Source organism: Puma concolor, chromosome D3 (genome assembly GCF_028749965.1).
Source record: "Puma concolor isolate L17-30 chromosome D3, mPumCon1.1.hap2, whole genome shotgun sequence".
Lineage (NCBI taxonomy): Eukaryota > Metazoa > Chordata > Mammalia > Carnivora > Felidae > Puma > Puma concolor.
In genome coordinates this window covers 41183271-41208717 of record NC_141678.1, presented here as the reverse complement: position 1 = coordinate 41208717, position 25447 = coordinate 41183271, and the positions used below count along the sequence as shown (strand labels likewise).

Below are 25447 nucleotides of genomic sequence, written 5' to 3'. Positions count from 1 at the left end.
CTGCCGGGCGGCGGGCTGAGGAGGAGGAGCACACTTACGATGACTTGTTCCCTTTGGTCCTTTCTTGTATTAATTCACCCTTGGGGTTCACGGTGAATATTCTGCAGTCTGGAACTCCAACTTGCGTATAAGCATAGACATCCTGCAGAAGAAAACATTAAATAAGGTGATTATGAGAGAAGAAATCAGGAGATGCTTCTCTGGTTCCTTGTGAGCCAGAAAAACAGTATGAACACAAAGGCTGTCTTGGGAACACGTGGTGCAGGCACAGTGTCCCTCTGCCACTGCTAAAACTGAACTTTAGACAAACTGAAAGAGTGGGGCCAAACCCAAGGGCACTCGGAGTCAGAAAACTGGGGGCTGACAGACGCCAGGGGCCCTGGAATGGGAGAGGGGCCCTGCTGCCTGCCAGAGGCCAGGTGGCAACACCTTCCGCACGCCTGGAAACTGAGGGCCCGTGTGTGGGTAGGCAGGCTGGGAAGCTTTCTCGAAGGCGGAGCACTCTCTGGGGTGGATCCAAGGACATGGCTTAGAACCACTTACACAGGAGTCAGGACTGCCCGAGGAGATGGAATCAAAGCCATAGAAACAAAGAGAAAGTGCCCTTTCTCATATACCAAAACTCTAGGGCAGATGTCTTACAGGACCCAACAGCAGAAATTTGGAACAGATAAATGAAAACCCATTTAGCAGAACATTCATTCTGTTTATACAATTGGTTTGACAATTATATCCGGGCTGTACCCTAAAAAATACACGCCTCTGAATTTTACCCACCATACCAAAGGCTACACACTTACATTTGGACGGTTTCCAAAGGCGGCATAGAAGGGCTGCTTAGAGGGGGCAAACAGATTCTTGATATCATTTAGACACTCTATTTTGAATTTCTCTGGTTTCTTTTCTATCACTTCCCTAGGGAGAAAAAAAAAAGTACAAATACAATGACCAAACCTGAAATGGTAGTTTTTCCTGGTATGTGATCCTGAAAAGATTTTAGTGCTCACAATCACTCATTTCTTAAAATATTTTATAACTGATATCTTTCTTTCTCTTCCTTTGCCAGTCAAGAAAGACTAAGGCTCTGAGTGATGGTGTTTAGGGAAGGAGAAAACGTGACAGCTTGATTTTTGGACCGTGTTTGACACAGACTAGGATGAGCTCTGAGTTAGAATGCTCTGGGTCTGGGGGAGCCGAAGAACCAAGAAATGCCGAAGCTCAGAATCAGATACAAACCCTTATGATGAGCTTGACCTCCAACCTCCCCATTCAGACCCTTTCCCCCAGCGCGAGCAGGCGCATGCACCCACACATGTGCACACACATGCATGCACACACAGGTGTACCTGTGGAAGGCAGAGAACAAGCTGCTAGGGGATAACATCAGAGGGCCCCGAGGCAAGATTGTGCCCTTGTCATTGACCCAGTGCAGGTAGCCACGGGTCATGTCGGCCATGCCGATGGCACGGGCGGAGCAATACAGAAACTTGTAGCCATTCCTGAAAGAAAAGAGAACACATCCTGTTTAGAAACACATACTGTGGCAAAAATGGAAAAAAAAAAAAAAGGGACTATTCTTTTAAAAGATCCAAATAAAGCTCCCTTCGTTTGTTGTGAAAATCAAATTCTTAAATTTAATAAGGAAAGTAGTTAGGATTATAAAGTTCTCACTTCTCCATAGAAAACATCATAGGGAAAAATGGGGATATATGCAACTAGGGATTATGCTAAATTTATAAATACTGATATATCTTCAGCAACCAGTCAATGAAAGTCAGATTACGGAACAAAAACCCTGGACTATCTTTAAGTTATCTGCATAAAGGCAAGATGCAAAGGATCTCATTTATAAAGACAATTTGTAGAATGCAAACCATTCTGTAAGACAAGGAGCAAAATCATGGGTAACAGACATACAATTTTCATACTATGGCATTCTCAACTAATGCTTAAGACACTAAGTTTTCTTTTTCCTTTTTTTTTTTAATATTTATTTTTGAGAGAGAGAGAGTGAGCGAGCAAACATGAGGGAGGGAGAGGCAGAGAGAGAGGGAGACACAGAATCTGAAGCAGGCCCCAGGCTCCGAGCTGTCAGCACAGAGCCCAATGCGAGGCTCAAACTTGCAAACTGTGAGCTCATGAGCTGAGCCAAAGTCAGACATTTAACCGAATGAGCCACCCAGGCGCCCCAAGACACTAAATTTTCAAATCTATTTAACTCATATGGATTATGGTCCCACAAAGGCCACAGCACTGTTTTCTCTGTTGCCCCAACAGAGAGGACCCCATGGATGACCCCATGCATGCAAGTATTAGCTACTCAGTGAAATCCAACTTAAAAATATCCAATTAGGGGCGATGAAGTGGCTTTTGATTTTTGAGTGTCCGACTTTTGGTTTCGGCTCAGGTCATGATCTCAGGGTTGTGAGATCGAGTCCTGCCTTGGACTCTGTGCTGGGTGTGGAGCCTGCTTCAGATTTTCTCTCTCTACCCCTCCCTCCTACTTGTTCTCTTAAACAACAACAAAGCAACCCCAATTTAAAAAAATGTAAATCTGGCTCTTCTGTAAAAGCTTAACCCCCCAATGATAACTATAACCACAGATATATATAAGTAGTGCCTCAAACTCCTAGCACTGTGAGGATGAGAGGTACAGGTTAAACATGTAACGCAATGACTGATACACAGCTCATGTTCCAGAAATGGCGGCTGACACTTTTCTTTGTATGAGTCTACAGGAAAGGAAAGCAGGAATAGCTGGATCATGAAGACACAATTTCCATGGACTGATGTATGCCATTTTTCTGTAGTTCTTAAAGCAAAATTCTAGCTCACTTGAGTACGTGGCCATGTGGGACAAGATACCTACTCATTGATGGAATGGTAGAGCTTTGCTATACCCTGATGAGTCCAGTCTTTACCCAGCTGTGGAAGAATCTGCCCCAAAGCATCAGACCTGAGAGGGAAGAAATAGGAAAAGGTATCAGAAAACGAAGCATATACAGCCAAGTGTTTGCCTATTTAAATACCAGCTGCCAAAAACCACTGGGTAGAGGCAGAGTGGGGGGACAATATAATCTACAAGGGTGATTTTGTCACAACTTGCATAGCAGTGAGGCAGTCCCCTGAACACTCACAGAGGAATTTCTAAAAATAGAATCAGACACAAGAGCCAGACGTTCATTTTCAGAGATAATTCGCAACACATCCTCTTTTTCTTCTCCCTAATCTCAACAGTTTTTTTTTAAATTTTAATGCCAGAACTTAGAGACTACATAACTAAATCTTGCTAAAAGTTTCTGATGTTAATTTGTACAGCTCCACCCATCTCCTCCATCCACAGAATGATCCTGTGTGTGACCACGTGTGACCTCTGTATTCAAGTCTCCATGCGTGTAGTTTAAAACACTTCCTGACGGTGGTCAAGGAGGGATTCCCCCAATCCTGCCCCCCATTGCACAGTGACCTGTACCTATCTCCTCCCTGCCACCCACCATGGGCTCGTGCTTACTTGGTTATTGTTCCGTCAATATCAGAGATGATGATCTTGTCATTCCAGTTCCACAGGTAAATGGTCCCTGCACAGCGGCAGGTACCTTGATATTGGGTTGTAATACTAAACACAACATCATTTGGGCCATCTTGGAGCTTCAGTTTTGCCTTTTATAAAAAGTAAGAGAATAAAGAAAATCATAAAGGGAGAATTTTGAAAATTCATGGTGTATCACTTTGATGAAATTATGTGCAACTAAGTCAGTTTCCAATAATATGTAGTCACTGAGAGATTACAAAGGTATCATGTTAAGTGAAAAAAAATTCTAATCTCCTAATCTCTGAAATATATGTATGTGTACATACATATATACACATGTGTGCGTGTGTGTGTATACATATACATATATATATATATGGCAGAAATGTATAAGGAATGGAAAGAAATACATAAATATGATTACTATAATAAGAGAAAAAAAATCAGCTGAAAACATACAATTCTCAACAGGGTCTGAATATTTACAAACCACCACCAGTGTTTCAGGACGTCAGCTTAAGGCAGGATGGTTTCTGTTGCGTTGGCACACACACAGCCCAGTGCTGCGTGCATAGCTTGTTCACAAAGAGTTGAGGGAGCCACTGCCTGAATGGTGTTTTGGAATTCTAAGAAATTTTTCTGATTCTCCAAAAAACCAAATGTCTCTGCTCTTCCTCCACACCCGACCGCCCTAGGGCACAGCGAGACCATTTCATACTGAAAATGTGTGAAAGGGAATGGGAAACCAACAGGAAAAAGGAAACTGAATTTAAGTAAGAAAATGACATTTCTCTGTTGTTGTGGCTCCTAAAAAAAAAAAAAAAAAAAAAAAGTGATGGCCTGGCTATGTAAGGTACATCTGGGAAGAAGGTTAAAAATACTTATCTGTTGGTTCACTCTCAGAGACTGAAGTAGAAGTCTGAGGTGGTGCAAGAAGCATGTCCAATTAAACAGTTACTAAAGTAATCTGACTGGATCCACACGGATCACACAGGACTCACAATTTGGTCTGAAGAGAGTCGAAGAGACTTTTTATAGGAGGTTGTGCTGCCATGGCTTGGGGGCTCTGTGGGAACAGGGTCCACTTTGATGGATTCTTCGAGCTCCTGTGACCCTTCATCACTGGATGAGTCATCCTCAGCCGGCCTATCAACAGCAATCCAGTTACTGAAGAGGCAGCAGGGCATTTTAATGACAAGAGCTTTTCTTTAGGATCAAAGAAACAAAGAGATCCTAAATCCATTCCGGGGAAGGGAAGAGTTGTTCACTCGATTTCCAGTGCCTGAGTATTCACATCATGAAGGGAGAAGGCCACCTTCTCCCTCTCATGATTAGCCAGCAGTCTGGCTATGACTGATTATTTTCTGCTATGACCAGTGAATGCCACTAGGTCTACTGACTCTTGTTGAAAAGACAACATACATTTCAAAAGATAACAAACCGTAGAAAATATAGTTGCTTATACAAATTTAAAAAACTAATAAAAAGGATTCTATATACCCTTCCTTTAAAAAAAATATTTATTTTGAGAGAGAGTACAAACGAGAGTGAGGGGGTGGGGGCAAGGTGGAGAGAGAGAGGGACAGAGGGAGAGAATCCCAAGCAGGCTCCATGGTGTCAGTGTAGAGCCTGACTTGGGGCTCAATCTCACAAACTGTGAGCTGAAATCAAGAGTCAGATGCTTAATGGACTGAGCTACCCAAGTGCCCTATAAACCCCTTTTGAAAGAAGAGGGTAAAGAGCAAGAAAATGAAAGCTCAGGCTCAGACCAGCAGCTGAATTAAAGAGCTGGAGCAGGAGGAGAAGGAAAAAGTCTGGCTGGGCAAGTAGAAGAACAGCAGAAATGAGAACAAGGTGCATAGTGGCACCTCCTTTCAGGGCCAGCCAATACAAATATCCAAGAGGGGCTACATTTTCCAAGAAATGAAAAGGACCCACACTAATTTTGTTTTTTGTTTTTTTTAGATAGAGTGTATACTCATGTGAGTAGGGGTGGGGCTGGGGCAGAGGGAGAAGGAGAGAGAATCTTAAATAGGCTCCATGCCCAGCCTGGGAGTCCAACCCGCAACTGTGAGATCATGACCTGTGCCAACCCCAAGAGTTAGATGTTCAACCAACTAAACCACCCAGGTGCCCCTAATTTAAAGAAATTTCTATCCCAATGTGGGGCTCTAACTCATGACCCCGAGATCAAGAGTTGCATGCTTTATCAACTGAGCCCACTAGGCTTCCTCTGAAATTCTTTTGCATCTCCCTTTTGTGTCGGATAGGAAGCTAGAGGGCGGAGACACCGAGGATAGCACATCTTAGGACTCCTCAAGATCCCTTTCTCAGAGGCCTCCATTTTACAGGCATCTGATTCCATGGCTCCAGGATGGGAGCAAGGCATTTAAAAAGCAGTGATGGGTGTATTTACTCCTCTAAACTGCTTATAATTTTTAGAAAAGCAGAAATTATCTTCTGAGTGGCACAAACAAGCCACTTATGGTCATGGTTGTCCCTATGAGAAAGAAGTTTCTGACCAAAAATTAATCAAAATTGTCAAAATCAGCTTGAATACAATGGCTAAAAAGCAGTGAGTGAGCAAGTGCTGTGAGTCTGGAGGAAGGACAGGGTGCCCCACCTGCCACTGGCTGGCTCCTTTGCACTTGATGGCAGGTCACTGGTTGGCGGTACCTCGGATTTTCCTTCCTTGGCCTCTGGCAGCTAAAACAATAAGACAGCAATGGCGATGTGCAATTATTCCCCACCTGCCCCCAGAGACTGACAGGTAAAAATTTATCAGCAGCCCTCTCTAGCAATAAGCAAAATGGTTTTCTGAATCCCTAACTTGAAAATGCTTAAGAAACAGCCTTTCTCTATTTTGAGCCAAAGGACAGAAATCTGAGACAGAAGTCATATGCTGTTATGCAAAAGCTGTTCACTACAAAACAATTAAAAACTTTTTTTAAAGTTTATTTACTTATTTTGAGGAAGAGCAAGAGCAGAGGAGGGGCAGAGAGAGAGAGGGAGAGAGAATCCGAGGCAGGCTCTGTACTGTCATTGCAGAGCCCGATGCAGGGCTCAAACTCATGAACTGTGAGATTATGACCTGAGCCCAAATCAAGAGTTGGACACTCAATTGACAGAGCCTCCCAGGTGCCCCAGAAGTAAAAACTTTTTTTTTAAAACATTTTTTTTTCAACGTTTTTTATTTATTTTTAAGACAGAGAGAGACAGCATGAACGGGGGAGGGGCAGAGAGAGAGGGAGACACAGAATCGGAAGCAGGCTCCAGGCTCTGAGCCATCAGCCCAGAGCCTGACGCAGGGCTCGAACTCACAGACCGCGAGATCGTGACCTGGCTGAAGTCGGACACTTAACCGACTGCACCACCCAGGCGCCCCCAGAAGTAAAAACTTTTAAAAGAGCACCATTTCAAGTCACAGACTATAATACAACTGGTCCACATTCATTCGGTCTGCTCCAGGGACACCAGTACTACAGAACAGAGGTTCCCCATGCCGCCGCCCCCACTGCCTCCTCCTCGGTAGGAGAACAAGCTCTTGCTTCTGTCTGGAAGGTAATATAGTGGGTGGGCAAAGGGAAAGAGGCTTTGGAGCTGAACCCTTGGCCAAACCCTAGCTCTGTCCTTCACCAGTTATGCGTGTTTGGTCAACTCACCTCACCTCTTCGTGCCCTAGCTTCTTTACTTGTAAAATGGGAACTCAAACATCTATACTGAAGGGCTGTAGTAAAGGTGAAGGGTAATGTACGTAAAGCATCTAGCATAGTACCTGCACATCAAACTGTTCATAAATGGCAGCTATAATTACCGTAAGACAGTATTATAAGCCCAAATTGATTTTCTTGTGCTTGGCAAAAATGTTTTCTGAAAAAATGAAAAATTTGCTTCTTTTCAGCCCATGGAAAAAAATTACCTCTCCGGGTCCGTTACCTGTTTGGTCATGCTTTCTCTCTTACGCCAAAACCACCAGCGACCAGATTTCTTTGGCATCTTATCTTTGACCCAGGACTCGACTGTGGCCTGGAAACAATCAATTTGGGTCAGTCTAGTCATCTGTCAGTCACAAAACACCCAACTGCTTTCTATCATCCCCCTGCAGGACAGTGCCTTATTATGGAATGTGAGCAACATTCTCTACACCTCCCAACTCCTCCAGAGTTTGTAACACCTCTGACAGATGGACAGTCCTCTTTTGTGGTAGCACGGCTTTGCAGCAGTTCTATGGGATGAGACTGGGTGGTCTGGCTAAACAGGAGCAGGGGGCTGGTAGGTGCTGCTCTCATTTCTCTACCACTGGAAAACATGTTCTCATGAGTTATGAGGACCAACTGCGCTGACAGATTTAGAACAAATCTTCAGGTTCTATATCACAGGTTCTATATCTTATCCAATCACACTAATATCACACTTCTGGTGGGCACATCACCCTCGTCCCGCTGCTTCTTTCCATATTAATGAGAGGAATTCCTTTTCATGCATTCCATATTTAGCTAACAATCAAATCTCTCAACTTTTATACCCAACCAGAAACCAGTATAAACATCTAATAAAAATGACAAAGATATGGCAGCCCAGCAAGTTTCCTAGATTTGGGGCATGAGATAATTTGAGTGGGCACATAAAAATCTTTGGATCTTCTGTAATATTAATCTAATTTCATTAAAAACTTTTTTTTTTAATGTTGCTCCAACTCACCAACTGTGAGATCATGACCTGAGCTGAATGAAGTCAGACACTAAACCAACTGAGCCACCTGGGTGCCAGGTGCTAGAATATTAAATTAATTTTAAATAAAACTTTGAGTAGTATCTAGTTTAGAAGTGTGCACATATGAATTTTTCTAAATACCATATGTTGTAGATACTTAGAAAACAAATGGTGGATCATCTCACCTTCGGCAGACTCTTCTGGAATACTTGCAAGCTAAGGATCATGGGAGCAGCCAAAGCCCAGTTATAGTAACTGTGAGAAATAAATTGTGTAAAACCATTACACAGAGAAGGGAGAGAGGGAGAGAGAAGAGAAGGGGGTAGAGAGGAAGGGAAGGAGGGAAAAAGAGGAGAGGATGGGGGCACAGAAACAACATGAAATTCCTTATTCTTTTCAATGAAGAGACGATCAGCTAAATTTTTTCCCCACATGAATGATCTCTGCTTCAAGCCAAACTTCTCTGAGCAGAGAAGTAGTAAAATCTATAAGACAGAATAACATTTCAATGCTTCATTGAAAAAAAAAAAAAAAGAAAAAAAGGCTGAGGCGTCATTTTCATTTCAAAGTCACTGCCCACTAGCTCATTTATATGTGATGGCACATTTTATAACAAGAAAACTAGAATAGTTAAAAAGAGCACTTTGAAAAAAAACCCTGGAAGAGTATTTAGCAATTATAAAAGCAGGAGTATTTACCGGTTATAGATCCGTATTACAAGGTTAGGATTGTCTATAAGTCCAGGGTTTTCTGCAAATTCATGATAAGTAATGATATGCTCCATGAATTTTTCTGCAATGTAAAATAATGATCCTTTGGTTAGATATTACGTAAATTTCTAAATGAGAATATCACAATACTCTGCGTTGAAGGATCTAAAGGATAAAATGCGTCCTTTAAAAAAATTTTTTTTATATTCATCAAAAGCAAAATATCATTTTTTTTTTATCCAGGACAATAAAGAACACTTCCTTCTTCTATCCTTCCCCTCTTCTACCACTCCTCCCACAATTAAAAACAAAAAACAAAACCACAACAACAAAAACAACACAGGAAAAAGGGATATGCCACAGAATTTCAGGAAAACAGACTATAGAGGTGGCCAGAGAGAGAGAAAGGAAGATACACATGTGTGCACACACATTCTCTAGAATTAATGAAAACTGTAGTTTCATTCTTAACAAAGACAAACATTACTGGCAGGCAGGCAACTGCATAACTAGGGAATATTCATGGGGATCTTACAGCTGTCAGGGCATGCTACATTAGGAAAAACAATCAAAACATTTTACAATTGCTTGTAGAAAAAAAAAAACCTAATAAATACACACCACACTATGGCTTAGGATCAGCCAAGAAATGAACCCCAAATTCTTGAGAAATGAATGAGGATTCTGCGTGAATTTGAACAGATCAAGGCTAACAGGGAAATTTCTCACTAGGACTGTTCCTCCTGGTGATTTGTAGATTATTTACGTTTACTTGCCATTTCTGCCTCCTCCAATAACAAACTCTACCTAAGTACCCAGAATTTTAAGTGTATATTTTATGGTTTATAGAACTGTGTACTTTCCATTCCACCCCAACTTGTATTTTTTAAAATGAAGACTTATGAGGATTAAGAGCTACTGACTATAACCTGCTCTTAATTTCTTACAAAAAATAAAACAAATAGAATTAAGAGATGGAGAAGAGGCAAAATGAGCACCTTGTGACCTGAAAAAGAGAAGGATTCAGGAAAGCACAATTATGACTCTCAGGGCACCAAGTCTGCCAAACTCAGGCCTTCAGCTGCTCTGAGGGGGAGAGAAGACAAAAGATGATACCAGTTGTGGAAGGAAACTCTTTCCTTAGAGGACAATCAAAGGCCACCAGCCAAACTGAGAAAATATTAAGAAGAGTTTAGGTACAAAGGAAGGTAAAACCAAAAAGGCCAAAGAACTTGGGGAAAGATACACCCGAGTGCTCACCCCACCCTGGAGTCCTCTGAATTGCCTCTGCTAAGCTTCTTCCTTTCTCTTCAGCAACTATACTTTCCAGGGCCAAGTCTCAAGATTGAGACAGAAAGTAACCCCTTCTACTTTTTGCCAGAAAGACTATTTCCTCAGTGGACAATTAATTTTCCACAACTTCAGCCCTACTCTCATATCTAAGGCTCAGTGCTTTCCAGGAGGGCAGCTGGGCCCCAGTCCACACACATTTCAACTTTACAGATGAGAAAGTGGGACACAGCATGAGCTGACCCTGGCTGCTCCACAAACAGGGCAGCCTGAGAATTCTCCACCTCTCCATGTGAAATGAGAGCCTTCGAGGCACACGAACTTACTCGAGCCATTTATATGTAAGGTCACCCCATATGAGGTACCTTAAATGAGGAGCTATCTGACATTAAAGGGAGATACCTGTTACCTGCACAAGATCGTTAAAGAATTTAATACCCCGAAGTGGCTGAACAGCAAGTTTTCTATCAAGTAACGACCAGGCTGCTTTCTCCAGTGAAGACAGGGGCATGATTGCCCAGCGTACCTTTGGAAATCTCTCCGTTCTCACTGAGACCCCCACAAAGAGAGAGGGTGACATCAGGCAAGTCCATGGCAGAATCTGAGAGGCACTCGGTGCCGCTATCTGCAGCCGCACTTCCAACGGACTGTGGGGACTGGGAGCCAGAGAGCGTGTCAGACTCAGGCCACTGCCGGGAGCCAGGGTCCGATTCACTGTGGGCAGGGGATGGGGAGAAAAGGATTTGCCTTATTACAACTTCTTGTATTCCTGGCTTACTACAGGGTTCTCTGAGGGCTTGAACCAAATAATATATCCCCTTAAAAAAGGAACAGATTGACCTGAAGACACAGCTTTCCTTAGAGTTTAGACTCTATCACAAATGACATTAAAAATAACTTAATAGCACTGCTGAGGAATTAACTGTGAATACAGTAAACAGGTCACAAAAATCACTACAGCCATTCACAGTAAGACAAACTTTTCAACTACAGCCTTTTTTATTTTAATTAAAGGATTCCAAGAGTCATAACCATTTATTTACATTTCCATGATGAAAATGACAGAGTAATTAAGAAAAATCTGATGTTTGGAAACCTTTGATCCTAACCTCCTAGAAAAAGCTGTGGTACTGTACACATCCTGTAGAAAATTACTGTAGTTCAGGGTTGTCTAGACCTTTCTAAATTCAACTGTTACTTCACAAAATAGAACAAAGAAATTAAGCAAGAGGAAAGTCTCAGGATGGTAGACCTACCTTGAAAACATTTTGAGAAATAAACTGGAAATAAACTATTGTTACACTAACTAGCAAGGGTTAGGACTAAAAAGGTGAAGTTATTCAATATTTTCATTTTTCTAGATGTTAAGTCACAGAAGCCAGGTTTTAGAAGATGATCCTAAGGGAAACTTTGTAATGGAGCATAAATCTCAATCCAAAAGAACAAGGAAATGGTACCTTAAGTTTCCTATTCATGAATGTTTACTGCTCTACACCCTTTGAAAGGATACTTAATGTCATGTTGAAAAAATGTTCTAGAAGTTTCAAATTCTTTTGTTTTATTCAAAAAGCCAGCCTACTTAATATGATCCATCAAAGTTTTATGACTTTTAGGAAAAAAAAAAACCTTCAAATTTGAGCAGTAGGTGGCAGCAGAGTACAGACAGGTCATAAATAGAAAGCAGTTTCCAAAGCTATTATGTTTTGCATTTGAAACAATGAAAGATTTAGGTTTCTGAAAATTTTCTTTCTTAGTAGCCATGCACACTCATACCACAATATTGAAATTAATTAGATCAACAGAATGTTCTTACTGGAAATGGTGAAAACGCCAACGTAAAGCAGCAGTTATGGAGTCAGGGAGCAGGGATGACCCCGGGGAAAACATGAATAGAAGACTGTGATGTGTTTCCTCTTTCTCCTGGGCCCATGGCTAGGTCCCCTTATAGTGAGGTGTGGCCACATGACCATGACTGACTTTTTGGATGTGGACAGAGGGGTGTGCTGTGCCCTTCCCAAGCCTAGCCCCTGAAAACTCCCCTGTGTGAGCCTCCCTCTTTTCCCAGTCTTGGCCCTAAGGGAATGGTGGAGCCTCAAGATGGAAAAAAGCTTATGCTCCTGAATCCTTGTGTGCAAGGTGCCTCCCACCAAACACCAGCACTGGAATAGCATAGTATGACCAAGAAATACATTTCTATTGTGGTAAGCCACTGAGGTCCTGTGTTTTGTCAGAGCAGTTAGCGTGATCCAAAGCAAAGTGACCCCTAAATAGATGGAGGAGGCCATCTGACTCAACATGTCACCAAATCCAAAGGAGTGATGTGGTTTAGACTGAAGTTTAGCTATATTATTAATACTGGATACTTAGTCAAGATGACAGGATCGGGACAATTAACAAAACAAATGCTTAGAAGCCTTACAACAGTCTTAGTATCTTTAAGTATTTATGAAACGTCTCCAGAAATAATTTGTTCAGTAGGGTCAGGAGGGAATAAGCTAATTTGGTGAACAGGTGATGACATTAGGCAGTCAAATTTATAGAGCACAGTAAGGTTCTATTGCATGAGTTATTCTCCTCATTTTAAATTTATTAATTACTCCCCATTTTTTAAAGGGGAGACTAAGAACTTGATCTTTGGAACACTAATAAAGGACTGGGAAATGTGAAAGAAAGTGATAATTCTAGGATAGCTTACATTTTAACTTTCTTATTGAAAAAAAAAATTGGAGCACTTCCGATTCTTTCACCTTAAAAACCCAACTATTCCTTTATGTGAAGAAGATATTTTGAGACAAATTTAGGGCAGAGAGCTAGGAAGGTGTTTTAAGGACCTTCTAAAAATATCCATAAAAAATTTAAATATCTTCGTATTAATCCCATGTTTCTATTTTAACTAAAAACGTAACAAGTTTTTCAATAATTTACTTAGAAGTGCTTAATAATATGTGCCTATGGCTCAGTATTTCAAACCATACTTTCTATGGGAAAAGTAAATTGTTTTTTGTAATCACAGAGTCCTATAATAGAATATCCTGAAGGATGGAAATAAACTTAGGAAAACAGTACAAATACAGCATATCTGAGGTTTTAGTTATTCAAAAGGGAGAAACTGAGAGGGGAGAAGAAAGGGTGACAAACGGTAAGAGGTCTAGGGAATGTGGGGTGTACAGGTCAACTGGAAATGGGGACTCAAGAGGCCCAGCCCAAGTTCAGAAAAAGCCTGGGAGCTCAGACTCACTGAAGGAGGACATTCTTTGTAAAATGTTTTTGAGTAAAGATATTATTACCTTTAAAACACATAATAAATGAAATAATGCTAACGAATTTCCCCCAACATGTTCAGTTTGTATTAATGACCATAAGATTTGCTAGTCTGAAGTCGTAACCATTGGTACACCCTTACGTAGACTTAAGTAATGTACCTTTTCTCACTGTACTAAAACTTTCTTCATAAACAGGTAAATTATTCGTTTCATATCACTACAGTTCAAACACCACACAATTTCTGAATTTCCCCAAATCTGAAGCAATCATCCAACTTGGGTAAAGGTCATCATCACTTTGCTCTTTTTTCTCAGTGTTTTGCTCTAGATATAGCCATTATATTTCACAGCTATTCACCTTTCAACATCTAAGAAATACAGTACCTTTTAGGGAAGTAGAGGGCTGCAACTTCAGGTTCTAGAGCCTTTAAGTCATCCAGGTAAATATCATCAGGTCCTTGGTGTTGGCTTCTCTTGTGGACACCTATTTTTTATAAGAAAAACACACTGGAGGTAAGAGTTTAAATTATTCTTCATTTACAACTCTGCTACAAAACAAAGGTTTGCAAACGATAAGACCAATCATGATTCAAACTGCGTTTTATTTGTAAAGGTGTCAATTAATGTTTTCCTACGTGTTGGTTCTCAACCATCCATGCCAAAGAAGGAGAAATTTGGTGTTACACACATACAGTTGCACAATAAACATATGCTAAATTAAAAAAAATTTTTTTTTAATATTTTTCAGAGAGAGAGAGTGTGAGCAGGGGAGGAGCAGAGAGAGAGAGGGAGACACAGATCTGAATCAGGTTCCAACCTGTCAGCACAGAGCCTGACACAGGGCTCGAACTCACGAACCTGAGATTATGACCTAAGCTGAAGTTGGACACTTAACCGACTGAACCACCCAGGTGCCTCAACTAACTTTAAGTTTATTGAGAGAGAGAGAGAGAGAGAGACAGAGAGAGAGAGAGAGGAGGAAGAAGAAGAAAAGAGAGAACACGAGAGACAGAACATGAGAGAGACAATGAGAACATGAGCAGAGAAGAGCAGAGAGAGAGATCCCAAGCAGGCTCTGCACTGTCAGCACAGAAGCAGACATAGGGCTCAAACCCACAAACCGTGAGATCATGACCTAATCCAAAATCAAGAGTCAGATGCTCAACCGACTGAGCCATGCAGGTGCCTAAACATGCTTATTCCTTCATCTGCTTTTACATGAATAATCCTAGCTCCTAAGTCATTTATTTATATTTGATGATAACGTTTTTTTACAGTATAAATAAGCATGACCAAACCTGATGAAATCACTGGCATTGAGAAAGTGGTCCTTATTCTAAAACCATGAGGGAAGGGTTGCTAGAAAGTCACATGGTACCAAAGGATCACCAAGAATTACCTTCAGGTTGCAAAAGGACAAAAATCGCTTATAATGGATAAATCTGGAAGGTAACACCTTAAACAAGCGATCACATTTAGAATCACTAACACTGGGACATTATGAGATGCTCTATGAAGTACTCAATATATTCCATGGGTAATCTTTAACTCAAAAAATAAGGGGCGCCTGGGTGGCGCAGTTGGTTAAGCATCCGACTTCAGCCAGGTCACGATCTCGCGGTCCGTGAGTTCGAGCCCCGCGTCAGGCTCTGGGCTGATGGCTCAGAGCCTGGAGCCTGTTTCAGATTCTGTGTCTCCCTCTCTCTCTGCCCCTCCCCCGTTCATGCTCTGTCTCTCTCTGTCCCAAAAAAAATAAATAAACGTTGAAAAAAAAAAAAAAATTAAAAAAAAAAACGTTTAACCCAAATTTAATTAAGCCTCTAGGTCTGTACTGCCCACTACAGTAAGTCACCAGTGACACGTTTCTACTAAGCACTTAAGTGTCCTAGTCCAAAATGAGGTATATAAAATTTTTTTTACTTTTATTTTTTTTAATATAATTTATTGTCAAATTGGTTTCCATACAACACCCAGTGCTCATCCCAACAAGTGCCCTCCTCAATGCCCATCAACCCTCGGTTTGTTCTCAGTATTAAGAGTCTCATGGCTTGCCTCCCTCTCTCTCTGTAACTCTCATATTTTTTTTCATAGTCTCCAATCATTTATTATATCTTTGAGCTTTATCTTTTTTTTTTTTTTTTTTTTACTAAAGAATAAAAGTAAAATGTTTAAAAAAATGTGTAAAACACAGGGGGTGCCTAGGTGGCTCAGGTGGTTGAGCATCTGACTTTGGCTCAGGTCATGATCTCATAGTTTGTGAGTTCGAGCCCCACGTCAGGCTCTGTGCTGATAGCTCAGAGCCTGGAGCCTGCTTTGGATTCTGTGTCCCCCACTCTCTGCCCCTTCCTCACTCACACTCTTTCTCTCTCTCAAAAAATAAACAAACATAAAAATTTTTTTTTAGGGGCGCCTGGGTGGCGCAGTCGGTTAAGCGTCCGACTTCAGCCAGGTCACGATCTCACGGTCCGTGAGTTCGAGCCCTGCGTCAGGCTCTGGGCTGATGGCTCGGAGCCTGGAGCCTGTTTCCGATTCTGTGTCTCCCTCTCTTCTGGCCCTCCCCCATTCACGCTCTGTCTCTCTCTGTCCCAAAAATAAATAAAAAACGTTGAAAAAAAAAATTAAAAAAATAAAAAAATTAAAAAAAAATTTTTTTTTTAAAAATGTGTAAAACACACACCAGATTTCTAAAATTTACTATAAAAAATGTAAAATATCTCAATTTTTATACTGATTACATGTTAAAATTGTAACAGTTTGGGCTTACTAGCTCAGAATATATTACTATACTTAATTTCGCTCATTTATTTATTTAAAAGTTTATTTATTTTGAGAGAGACAGAGACAGCCTGAGTGGAGAAGGGGCAGAGACAGAGGGAGAGAGAGAGAATCCCAGGTAGGCTGCGTGCTGCCTGTGCAGAGCCTGATGCAGGGCTCAGACCAACGAACTGTTGAGATCATGACCTGAGCCAAATCCAAGAGCTGGACACTTAACCGACTGAAGATTTAAAATGAATATTCAGCTCACATTACATTTCTATTGGGAACTGTTGTTCTAGAGTTAACTTCCAGTTTAAGGAAATATGGGGATGTCACCTTGAAAAAAACTAACAAATATAATCAAAACATGGGAAAGCATACAAAATAACTGGCCAGACTCTTGAAAAGGTCAGTATCATGGTTGCAGAGGGGAAAAAAGGAGTGAGGGAACATGGGTGGATGGCACCATTCTAAATAAAAAAGGTTAATAACAAAAAACAAATGCAACATGTAAACCTTGATGAGATCTTGGTTTAGAAGAAAAATAGCTAAAAAGCTTTTCTTGGTACATTTGGGGAAACATGAATATCAATTCTTCAAGATGACAATTGTCCTGTGGTTATGCAGAGAGTGTTCTTATTCTTTGAAGATGTGTCTTACAGTATTAAAGGTGAAATCTCAAAATGCTTTTGAATGTTTTCAAATGGTTTAAACAATAAAAAACTGTTATCTGTGTGAGTGGAGAGACAGAGAAAGCGAGGAAGGAAGCAAAGATGCATACAACTACATAATAAAAAACGAGGGGTGGGGGTGGAGAATGAACCCAACTGAATGGTGGAAACCGCTCAGTGTCCCGATCTCTATCTAGTCACTTCCTATATTATGTGCTAGGAATAGGGTCATTATTTCCTCCAGTCACTATGTGCTAGCAATAGGGGTTGTTATTTTCTTTTTTTTTTTCAACGTTTATTTATTTTTGGGACAGAGAGAGACAGAGCATGAACGGGGGAGGGGCAGAGAGAGAGGGAGACACAGAATCGGAAACAGGCTCCAGACTCTGAGCCATCAGCCCAGAGCCCGACGCGGGTCTCGAACTCACGGACCGCGAGATCGTGACCTGGCTGAAGTCGGACGCTTAACCGACTGCGCCACCCAGGCGCCCCAGGGGTTGTTATTTTCTAGTGTAATACAAAACATTCACCCTGAAAACTAGATTTTCCTCCCTAACATTTCTTAAAGCAGAATACATGGCCTCTGGTTGCATAAGTGCTGAGCTCTGAAAAAAGAAGGTCACAAGTTAAGCAGGATCATTACCTGGATGATCATATTTGGCCACAAATACCCCTGACAGTCAAATTCTTTTATTTTCAATAAGTTATTTCTGAATGACTCTGAAGGTTCATACCTGTAGTACTTTCTAAGTCAGTTTGTGATTATTTAACTTTTCGTGTTCAAATTTTTAAAAAAGTGAATATGGTATTTGGCTATTATGTGACAGTGGGTATTTTCAATTTTTAAGTAAGGCTTTACTTCCATAAAAATAGGGCCAAGGCCAGTGTTCAGACAATGAGTATGTTCTGGCTCTTACTGTACTAAGTATCAATGGACAACTTTATATTTTAAATAGTAAGAATATTCTGATTTATTAAACTTGTTTTCCAAAAGTGAGACACAGCTGTTGAGCAGCCAAGAGCTGGACCCCATCTTTTAACTATTTTAGAGGAAAAAAATCAATGAAAAAAAGAGAACACTAATAATTAGCATACATTTATTTATATCCCATGTTACTAGAAAAAAGGACTTAATCTGGCCTCAACTAACCAGATGCTTTAGGTAAAAACATTTTTCTCTCATCCAATTATTTCTTTTTCAACATGTAATTTTTTAGGATTTCACTTCACTCTATTGACGTTTAGTCAGTAAAGTGGTTAATTTTATGCATTAACTAATTTGAACATGCTCATTAATTTTTTCAATAACTGCTTCCCAAGGGCACACTGAGTAGCAGCAGTCGGGGGAGAACAGGAAGTCAGAATCCTGCTCCAGTGGCATCTGGAGTGCAGCGGGGAAGCCCTATTAAATAAGTGATCCTAACTGTACGATAAGTTCTGATCAGGGAGTAGAAATACAAAGGCAGCCATCGAGTATCATTTGAAACACTGAAATAATTTATCATCTAAATTTGCAGTACCTGACGCCAAATTAAACAAATGATTACCTTTCTTCTTTGATGGTGAGTCTACTTTAGCTGCAGGTTTTGATTCTGAGATAGCCTCCACTAATGATGGATTAGGAAGGTGGTCTGCATCTAACATAGATGAAATCTGAGGAGGCTCCAGGGGAGGTTCGAGAAGTTCTGCAGCAGAAGTTGCACTGCTCATCTGCTTACACGGGGCTCTGGGTTTGGGTTTCACTATGGTACAGACCGTTTCTCCCATGGAAGCATCTTTTTCAACTTCACTTATGAGGTTCTCCTCACTGGGAATTACCCGAAAGTGGGTATTTTCTGATGGTGTAATTGTAGCTGTCCTAGGATGATGATCAGATCTCTCTCTTTTGCTGACCTAAAAAAAGGTGAATTGTTTAAAAATTAAACTATTTTCAAAGGTATTTGTTATAACGTATTTCTTAATCTGGATGCAGGTAAACGTATTCATTTTATTCATAACATTCAGTAAGTATATTACTTTATGTGTGTGACATATTTCATAATTAAGAAGCTGGAAAAATAACTGCATTTTGTTCAATATCATGATATTTACAAGAGATCTATTTGTAACTGTTGTACTATGAAGAGTTAAGCACCAGAGAAGACTAAGGAATTACGACAATTTTTAGATGCCAAGAGGAAGAATGTTCCTTTCAGGGAGAAAACTTGAGTGCTACATGAAAGGTTAGCCCTGCTTGAACTACCTCAAGGCTCTGTTGAAATAGCATAAAAGTGGGTAGTCAAGTATCCATGCAAATTACACATATAAGCAAATGTATACTTTTTATAAACTTACAGGGACTAAACATTTTCTCTCTCAAGTAATGTATCTTTCCAATTCTTTCATTATGAGCTGGCAAAAAGTTTTCATAATCAATTTCCTATTTAAAACTTCAGTGTGGAAATCCTAGTTTCCTTTAGGTACCTTTGAGATTTTCCTTATTAAAATGTTAATTAGCAATCAACATTACTAACTAGAAACACACAATATAATGCTGGAATCCCTCTGCTGCAAACAGTTATGAAAAATGTTAACTTTGGATTTCTTTTCTGTGACCACACGAGGGCACTACCATCATTTATATTCACGGGCACTGGCTCAGAAATCACCACTCCTCCTTTACTCAGAGACAGAGACACCTCACAGGTTTTTAACTGGATGTACTCCACAGGCAAGTGAACATCAGTACCTTGGTGGACTCTGGGAACCCTCCCCACGTCCACTCCATGTGGGACTCCGATCTGAGCAGGCTCTCGGCAGGTTTCACCTCCAGCTCTGAATCACTCTTAGGACACACTGCTGTTGGGGAATAGGGGCTGTAAACAAGGGACAAAAAAATGTGATGCCTTTAAAGTCAGAAACTTCAGTCTTGCTGAGCTCGACACATTAAAGGAAATATAAGCTTGAATATACCAACTTTATCCAGCCAGTATAAAGACTCCTATTGAAGGGAATATAAATTATTTCTTCCATTTGAGTTCTTTAATAATAATAAAAACAACATCAACCAGGATCTAATGAGGACTTGCTGGGTTCTCTATAAACACTTTATATACATTATCCTTACTGATTCTCACAAGAAACCAATGACAAAGATAATTTTACAGGAGATGAAATGTACAGAAAAGATGGGTTAAATGAACAAAATCAATACATGAGAGAAACTGGATTTAAACACAGAACAAAGTGTGACTGCGCCTTTCTTCACGTTATCCGTCTACAGTTAATAGTTGACACAGTAAGATCAGAATTTAAGAACTGTAGAGGGCTAAATTCTATGCAGATTATACAGATCTACACTAACTAACATTGTGAGGGTTAAATCATATCAAATTTAGGAACAAAATAATTGAGAGAAAAGGTCCATATTCATGTTAAAAGTACACATTCAGTTCTCCTATATGAGAGAAATAGGAAATATCATTACTGTCAAATAACAGAAAACCTATTTAATATATCTTTTCTTAAACAAATGGAGAAATTTTAAAAATACTTACTTGTCTAAAGGGGACCAGTCTCCATCAGATAAGGGGTAATGGTCCCCAGAATGGAAGAGCAAAGGCTCCTTAAATTCATCTTCCTTTAAGGAAGCATTTGAAGATCCTCTGTGAAGGAAAAAAACAAAATCAGGAATGATGACACTGTCAGCTTAAAAATATCTCCAAATCTACGGACACATTGTCTAAATGATGCAAATGAAGAAGACCAAATGATTAATAACTAATCCTCTTAGAAGAAAAATATGAAGGAGAAGGGGGATTCACTGATGCCACCATGCCACCCACCATACACTACTGCCATCACTATTTAAATACGGAATAAACAGAGGAAGGACAGAAAAGAATGTGTTTAAAAATGATGTGATTGGGGGCACCAAGGTGGCTCAGCTGGTTAAGCGTCCAACTCTTGATTTCGGTTCAGGTCATAATCTCACAGTTGGTGAGTTTGAGTTTGAGGTCAGGCTCTGTGCTGACAGTGTGGAGCCTGCCTGGGATTCATTCTCTCTCTCTCTCTCTCTCTCTCTCTCTCTCTCTCTGTCCCTCTCCTGCTTGCTTGTTTTTTCTCTCTCAATAAATTAAAACTGTGGAAATGATGTGATTAACAATTCCCAGGGTACCTGGGTGTCTCAGTTGGTTGAGCGTCTGACTTAGGCTCAGGTCATGATCTTAGAGTTTGGTAAGTTCAAGCCCCACACATTGGGCTCACTGCTGTCAGTGCAGAGCCTGCTTTGGATCCTCTGCCCCCTTCTCTCTGCCCCTCCCCCACTCATGCTCCCTCTCAAAAACCTAAACATTAAAAAAAAATTTTTTCCTTTTATAGCCCTTCAGGGTAATTGATTCAAAGGCTTCAAGAGGAAAACTAAGGCTTTATGTATATTTCATTTAATCCTTACAAATCTGAAGATACCTTAGTTTTTTTAAGTGTTTCTTGTGTGTGTGTGTGTGTGTGTGTGTGTATGTGTGAGTGGGAGGGAGGGAGGGGGAGGGAGAGAGAGAGAGAGAAAGAGAGAACAAGTGAAAGAGGGGCAGAGAGAGAGGGAGACACAGAATCTGAAGCAGGTTCCAGGCTCTGAGCTGTCAGCACAGAGCCTGATGTGAGGTTTGAACTCACGAACCCTGAGATCAATGACCTGAACTAAAGTCAGAGGTTTAACCGACTGAGCCACCCAGGCACCCCAAGAATATCTTATTTTAGATATCAAATAAATCAAGAATCCAGAGAAGTTTAGTAATTTGCCCAGAGTCACAGAGCTAGTAAGTAGCTGTATTCAAAACAAATCCTTGTTCTTTCACTATATTCTTCTGTGTATTAAAGAAAATATAAGACTATGAGCTAAAAACAAGAGTTATGGTTCAAAAATTCAAAAATATTCTAAAAAACTCTTAAAAACATGCAGAATTTATTTTTCTTTTTGTTTGGACCAAGAATTACCTGAGAACTTTCTCCTTATTTAGAATCTACATGACGTGTGGATATGAGGATAATGATACAATAACATAAAAAATGTTTTTTTAAGATTCATACACAGACCTTAGAACTATAGGAAGATGAGGGGTGCCTTGGTGTCTCAGCTGGTGAAGCGTCTGACTCTTGATTTCAGCTCAGGTCATGAGTTCATGTTTTGTGAGTTTGAGCCCCCCCATCAGGCTCTGTGCTAACACCACACAGCCTGCTTGGGATTCTCACTCTCCCTCTCTCTCCCCCTCCCCCTTGCACATGTCCCCATATTCTCTATCTTTATAGGAGGATGAACTAATGCCAATAGGGTTTTAATTAATTTACCCTTTGGTTTTTCTTGAATCTGCATAGTTAATGTAACTAACTTGCCCTATAACCTTGAAAACATCCCTCAGAAGCACTGTGGGCCCCAGTTTTTCATATTTAGTTGGAAATTTATCACTTGTCCTGTCTATTTCAGAGTTTATATGAGATTTACGCAGTGTATTATGCTGAGAGCTCTGAGAAGTATAAAGAAAAACTATACTTTCCAGTTTGAGAGCTTCTTATAAAAAATTCTACATTCTACCAGGACAGATATTCTACATAAAATGAGAATATCTGTGTTTACTTAATATGGCAGACTAAAAATAAAGGTAAAAATCACTTTAATTTTTAATGTTACCTTTCTTCCTTTATATCTTTGTTTAACATGCTCTGCTTTACTACCTCTGCCATGCAATAGTTTTTCCATATAGTTGTATCTTCTAATTTAAGGTTTTCCCAACTCTAATATTTCTCTCAGAAGAATTAAACTCTGGTATAATACCTCATTTCAAGGGGAGAAAAACCTATACTTGAAAAAGGCAGATATCTAGCTAAAAACATTCTATTTCTCAAAAAATGAACATCAGGAGGGTGGGTTTTTTTTCAGGTTTTTTTTTTTTTTTTTTTTGAGAGAGTGCAAGTGGGGGAGAGGGGCAGCAGGAAAGACAGAGAGAATCCCAACCAGGCTCTGTGTTCTCAGCACAGAGCTTGACGCAGAGCTCAATCTCATGAACCATGAGATCATGACCTGAGCCAAACGTTTAAATGACTGAGCCATCCCAGTGTCCCTTAAAAAATGAACATCAAATGGTAACAAAAAGGGAAAATGTGATGCTTATGAATCAGATGTTTATTTGACAAATTTAAAAGGAGAGTAGAGTTTGACGCATCACTATCCATATGGTTTGAAAGTGGTTTGAAAAGAACAATGTAAAAGTCACAGAAACTTACTTATTTGGCATCTATTTCACTGTAGTATAAAAGCTAAGTCAAGAAGAGCTCAGAAAGCAATCTGGTATTAGTAAAATATTGCTGAGAGAAAGAAAGATCAAGATCAGGCACCATTAAGAACTTATACCCCAGGGAAGACATGAAATGGTCTTCTCTGGGCATATCCTGACAAAAATTAGGCCCGTTAGTTTAGACGATTATTTTAGGTGATGAAAAAGGTTGCTGATGTTGAGGTTCCCTTTGGTCCCATGATCCATTAAATAAAATAAGGCTTCTAAAAACTTGCTAATAAGCACTTTTCAAAATGGCACCTGTGCCTAAGAACATTCAACAAGCTAGGTAGACCATGACAGAGGAACTTAAATTGATGATATGAGGGTAAAAGGGAGAGTAGATACTGGAATGTGAGGACAACAGTACAAACGCTGACTACATCCGTGTCAAAATATAGGACAATTACGTACATTAACACTGAACAGCAGAGAATTCGCAGTAGGGTAAACAGTTTAACCCTGAGTCAGGGTTGGGGGATGTGGGAGGTCCAGTTGCTGGAGTTCATACTAAGTGTGTATAAGAGAACACTTCAGCCTTCACAGATGTATCTCAACATGGCTTCAAATTCAAAACCATTTCATAAACGAATTATCCTTCCTATTCAAAAGCCAACAGAGGTTACATGATGTATATACAACTGACAAAAATCACTCAATTGCATACTTGCATATTTAAATTCTATAAATACAACTATATGTAAATTATTATCTCAGTTTTTTAAAAGCAGGGAAAAAAAATCAATAGAAAGTTAAAATAAATGGCCTGCTTTATTTAAGTGGGATAAATTAGAGGGACTAAATGAGTCTTTGTCTATTTAACTGGGGGTATTATGTAAGAGATAAATAGGGTTGCTAACCACCATGACCAAAGATTACTAACTCGGTAAACAATATGTTTATCCTCAGCCTTAGCACAGTACTGGTCAATAAATTTCAGTGTGGCTAATGATCTCATTTTGCTTTTGGATATGGGACATTTCCGATAAAAGATAACCTCATAATAGGATTGAAAAGAGCCCTGCAATGTTTATCTGTCTACTGTGTCAGAAATCAAAGGGAGGAAAGGCAGGGAGCAGGCTGTAAGATTCCAGTCATCAGAGAAGAACATGGAGGGTTTTCTGGAAGCCAGTTATTGATCAGGAGATGAAGTCCGCAGCCTCAGGGCAATGGAGGCTGTTTATAAAAAGTCTTAGGCTCCCTCTACTTAGCTCCCAGATACAACTTGCAAACAAGTCTGCTTTGGTGGATTAAAAGAAGAGATTCCTTTCTGATGGTGCAGTCTTAAGCCTCCATTTTTAATAGTGCTGGGTATTTTAAGTATTTCACCAGTGGCATATTTTGTACATTTGCACCCATGATTGTGCTACAGCACCATCCAATCCGAAAAGACTCTTCCCTCTAAAAGATTACTTATCCTAGGTACAACATTTTTAATACATATACACACTAACACATCCTTCCATCCTCTGGAAGGACAAACAAGGCTTCCATGCTACATACAAGTCCATCTTGAGTAAGGGAGAGGCTCACTAGGTACAATTTACACAAAGCTCTCTGTAGTTTAAAGCTCTCCAATTTTCACTTAATGTGTTTCTCCTAGCTATGCAACAGCAACTTGGTTTAAGGGTGGTTTCTTCTTTCACCTGCTTCATTCATGGAGCCTCAATTAACCTTAATTCTATTATCCATGAAATTCTTGAAAAGTAAAGAGAACGCTATTTAAGTAGGACACTATTTATCAAAATAAAATAAAAACCACTTTTAGGTATTTCTCTGGCAACAGAATTTCTTTCCTAAGTGGTAGGGGCCTGAGGAGGGGAAGATACTCGAAAGCTGCAAATGTCCCAACCCTATCTGATTTCTAGGTTGCACAACTGCAAAAGCAGTTGACTTCCTATTCTTTTTCTCTGATTGTTTAATATGCTGCTAATACTTTTGATCCTAAGTATCTTTCTCCAAATTATTTTAGAATCTACTGAGTTGGAAGGGGCCTTGCAAACCACATAGTTCAATTCTCTTATTTCACAGATTAAAAAACAAAGGTCCAGAGTAATCAAGTGGCTGCTATTCCACAATCAAAAACAGAAGAGGCCCCGTCTTCTACCTTTTAGCTCAGTGCTTATTTCAGTATACACCTGACCTGAATTCTCAAGACTGTTACATTTTGTCCTTTTTTTTTTAAGTCCTAATTTCTGTTGGCTGC

The 25447-nt window shown here is 40.0% G+C and overlaps 1 protein-coding gene across 2 annotated transcripts in view; it reads right to left on the bottom strand.

The window, feature by feature from the left end:
• LPIN2 (lipin 2) overlaps window positions 1-25447 on the bottom strand; it is an 86532-nt gene that overhangs the window by 3495 nt on the left and 57590 nt on the right. For both annotated transcript variants that reach the window (XM_086682566.1, XM_086682565.1), the window contains exons 5-19: window positions 20473-20580; window positions 19665-19791; window positions 18484-18829; window positions 13893-13992; window positions 10772-10959; window positions 8944-9037; window positions 8431-8500; window positions 7469-7558; window positions 6156-6238; window positions 4534-4678; window positions 3512-3660; window positions 2870-2956; window positions 1347-1499; window positions 801-915; window positions 39-142 (exon numbers count right to left, since the gene is read on the bottom strand). In XM_086682566.1, coding sequence (XP_086538692.1) covers window positions 39-142; window positions 801-915; window positions 1347-1499; window positions 2870-2956; window positions 3512-3660; window positions 4534-4678; window positions 6156-6238; window positions 7469-7558; window positions 8431-8500; window positions 8944-9037; window positions 10772-10959; window positions 13893-13992; window positions 18484-18829; window positions 19665-19791; window positions 20473-20580 — 1959 coding nt within the window. The remainder of the gene's footprint in view (window positions 1-38; window positions 143-800; window positions 916-1346; window positions 1500-2869; window positions 2957-3511; window positions 3661-4533; window positions 4679-6155; window positions 6239-7468; window positions 7559-8430; window positions 8501-8943; window positions 9038-10771; window positions 10960-13892; window positions 13993-18483; window positions 18830-19664; window positions 19792-20472; window positions 20581-25447) is intronic.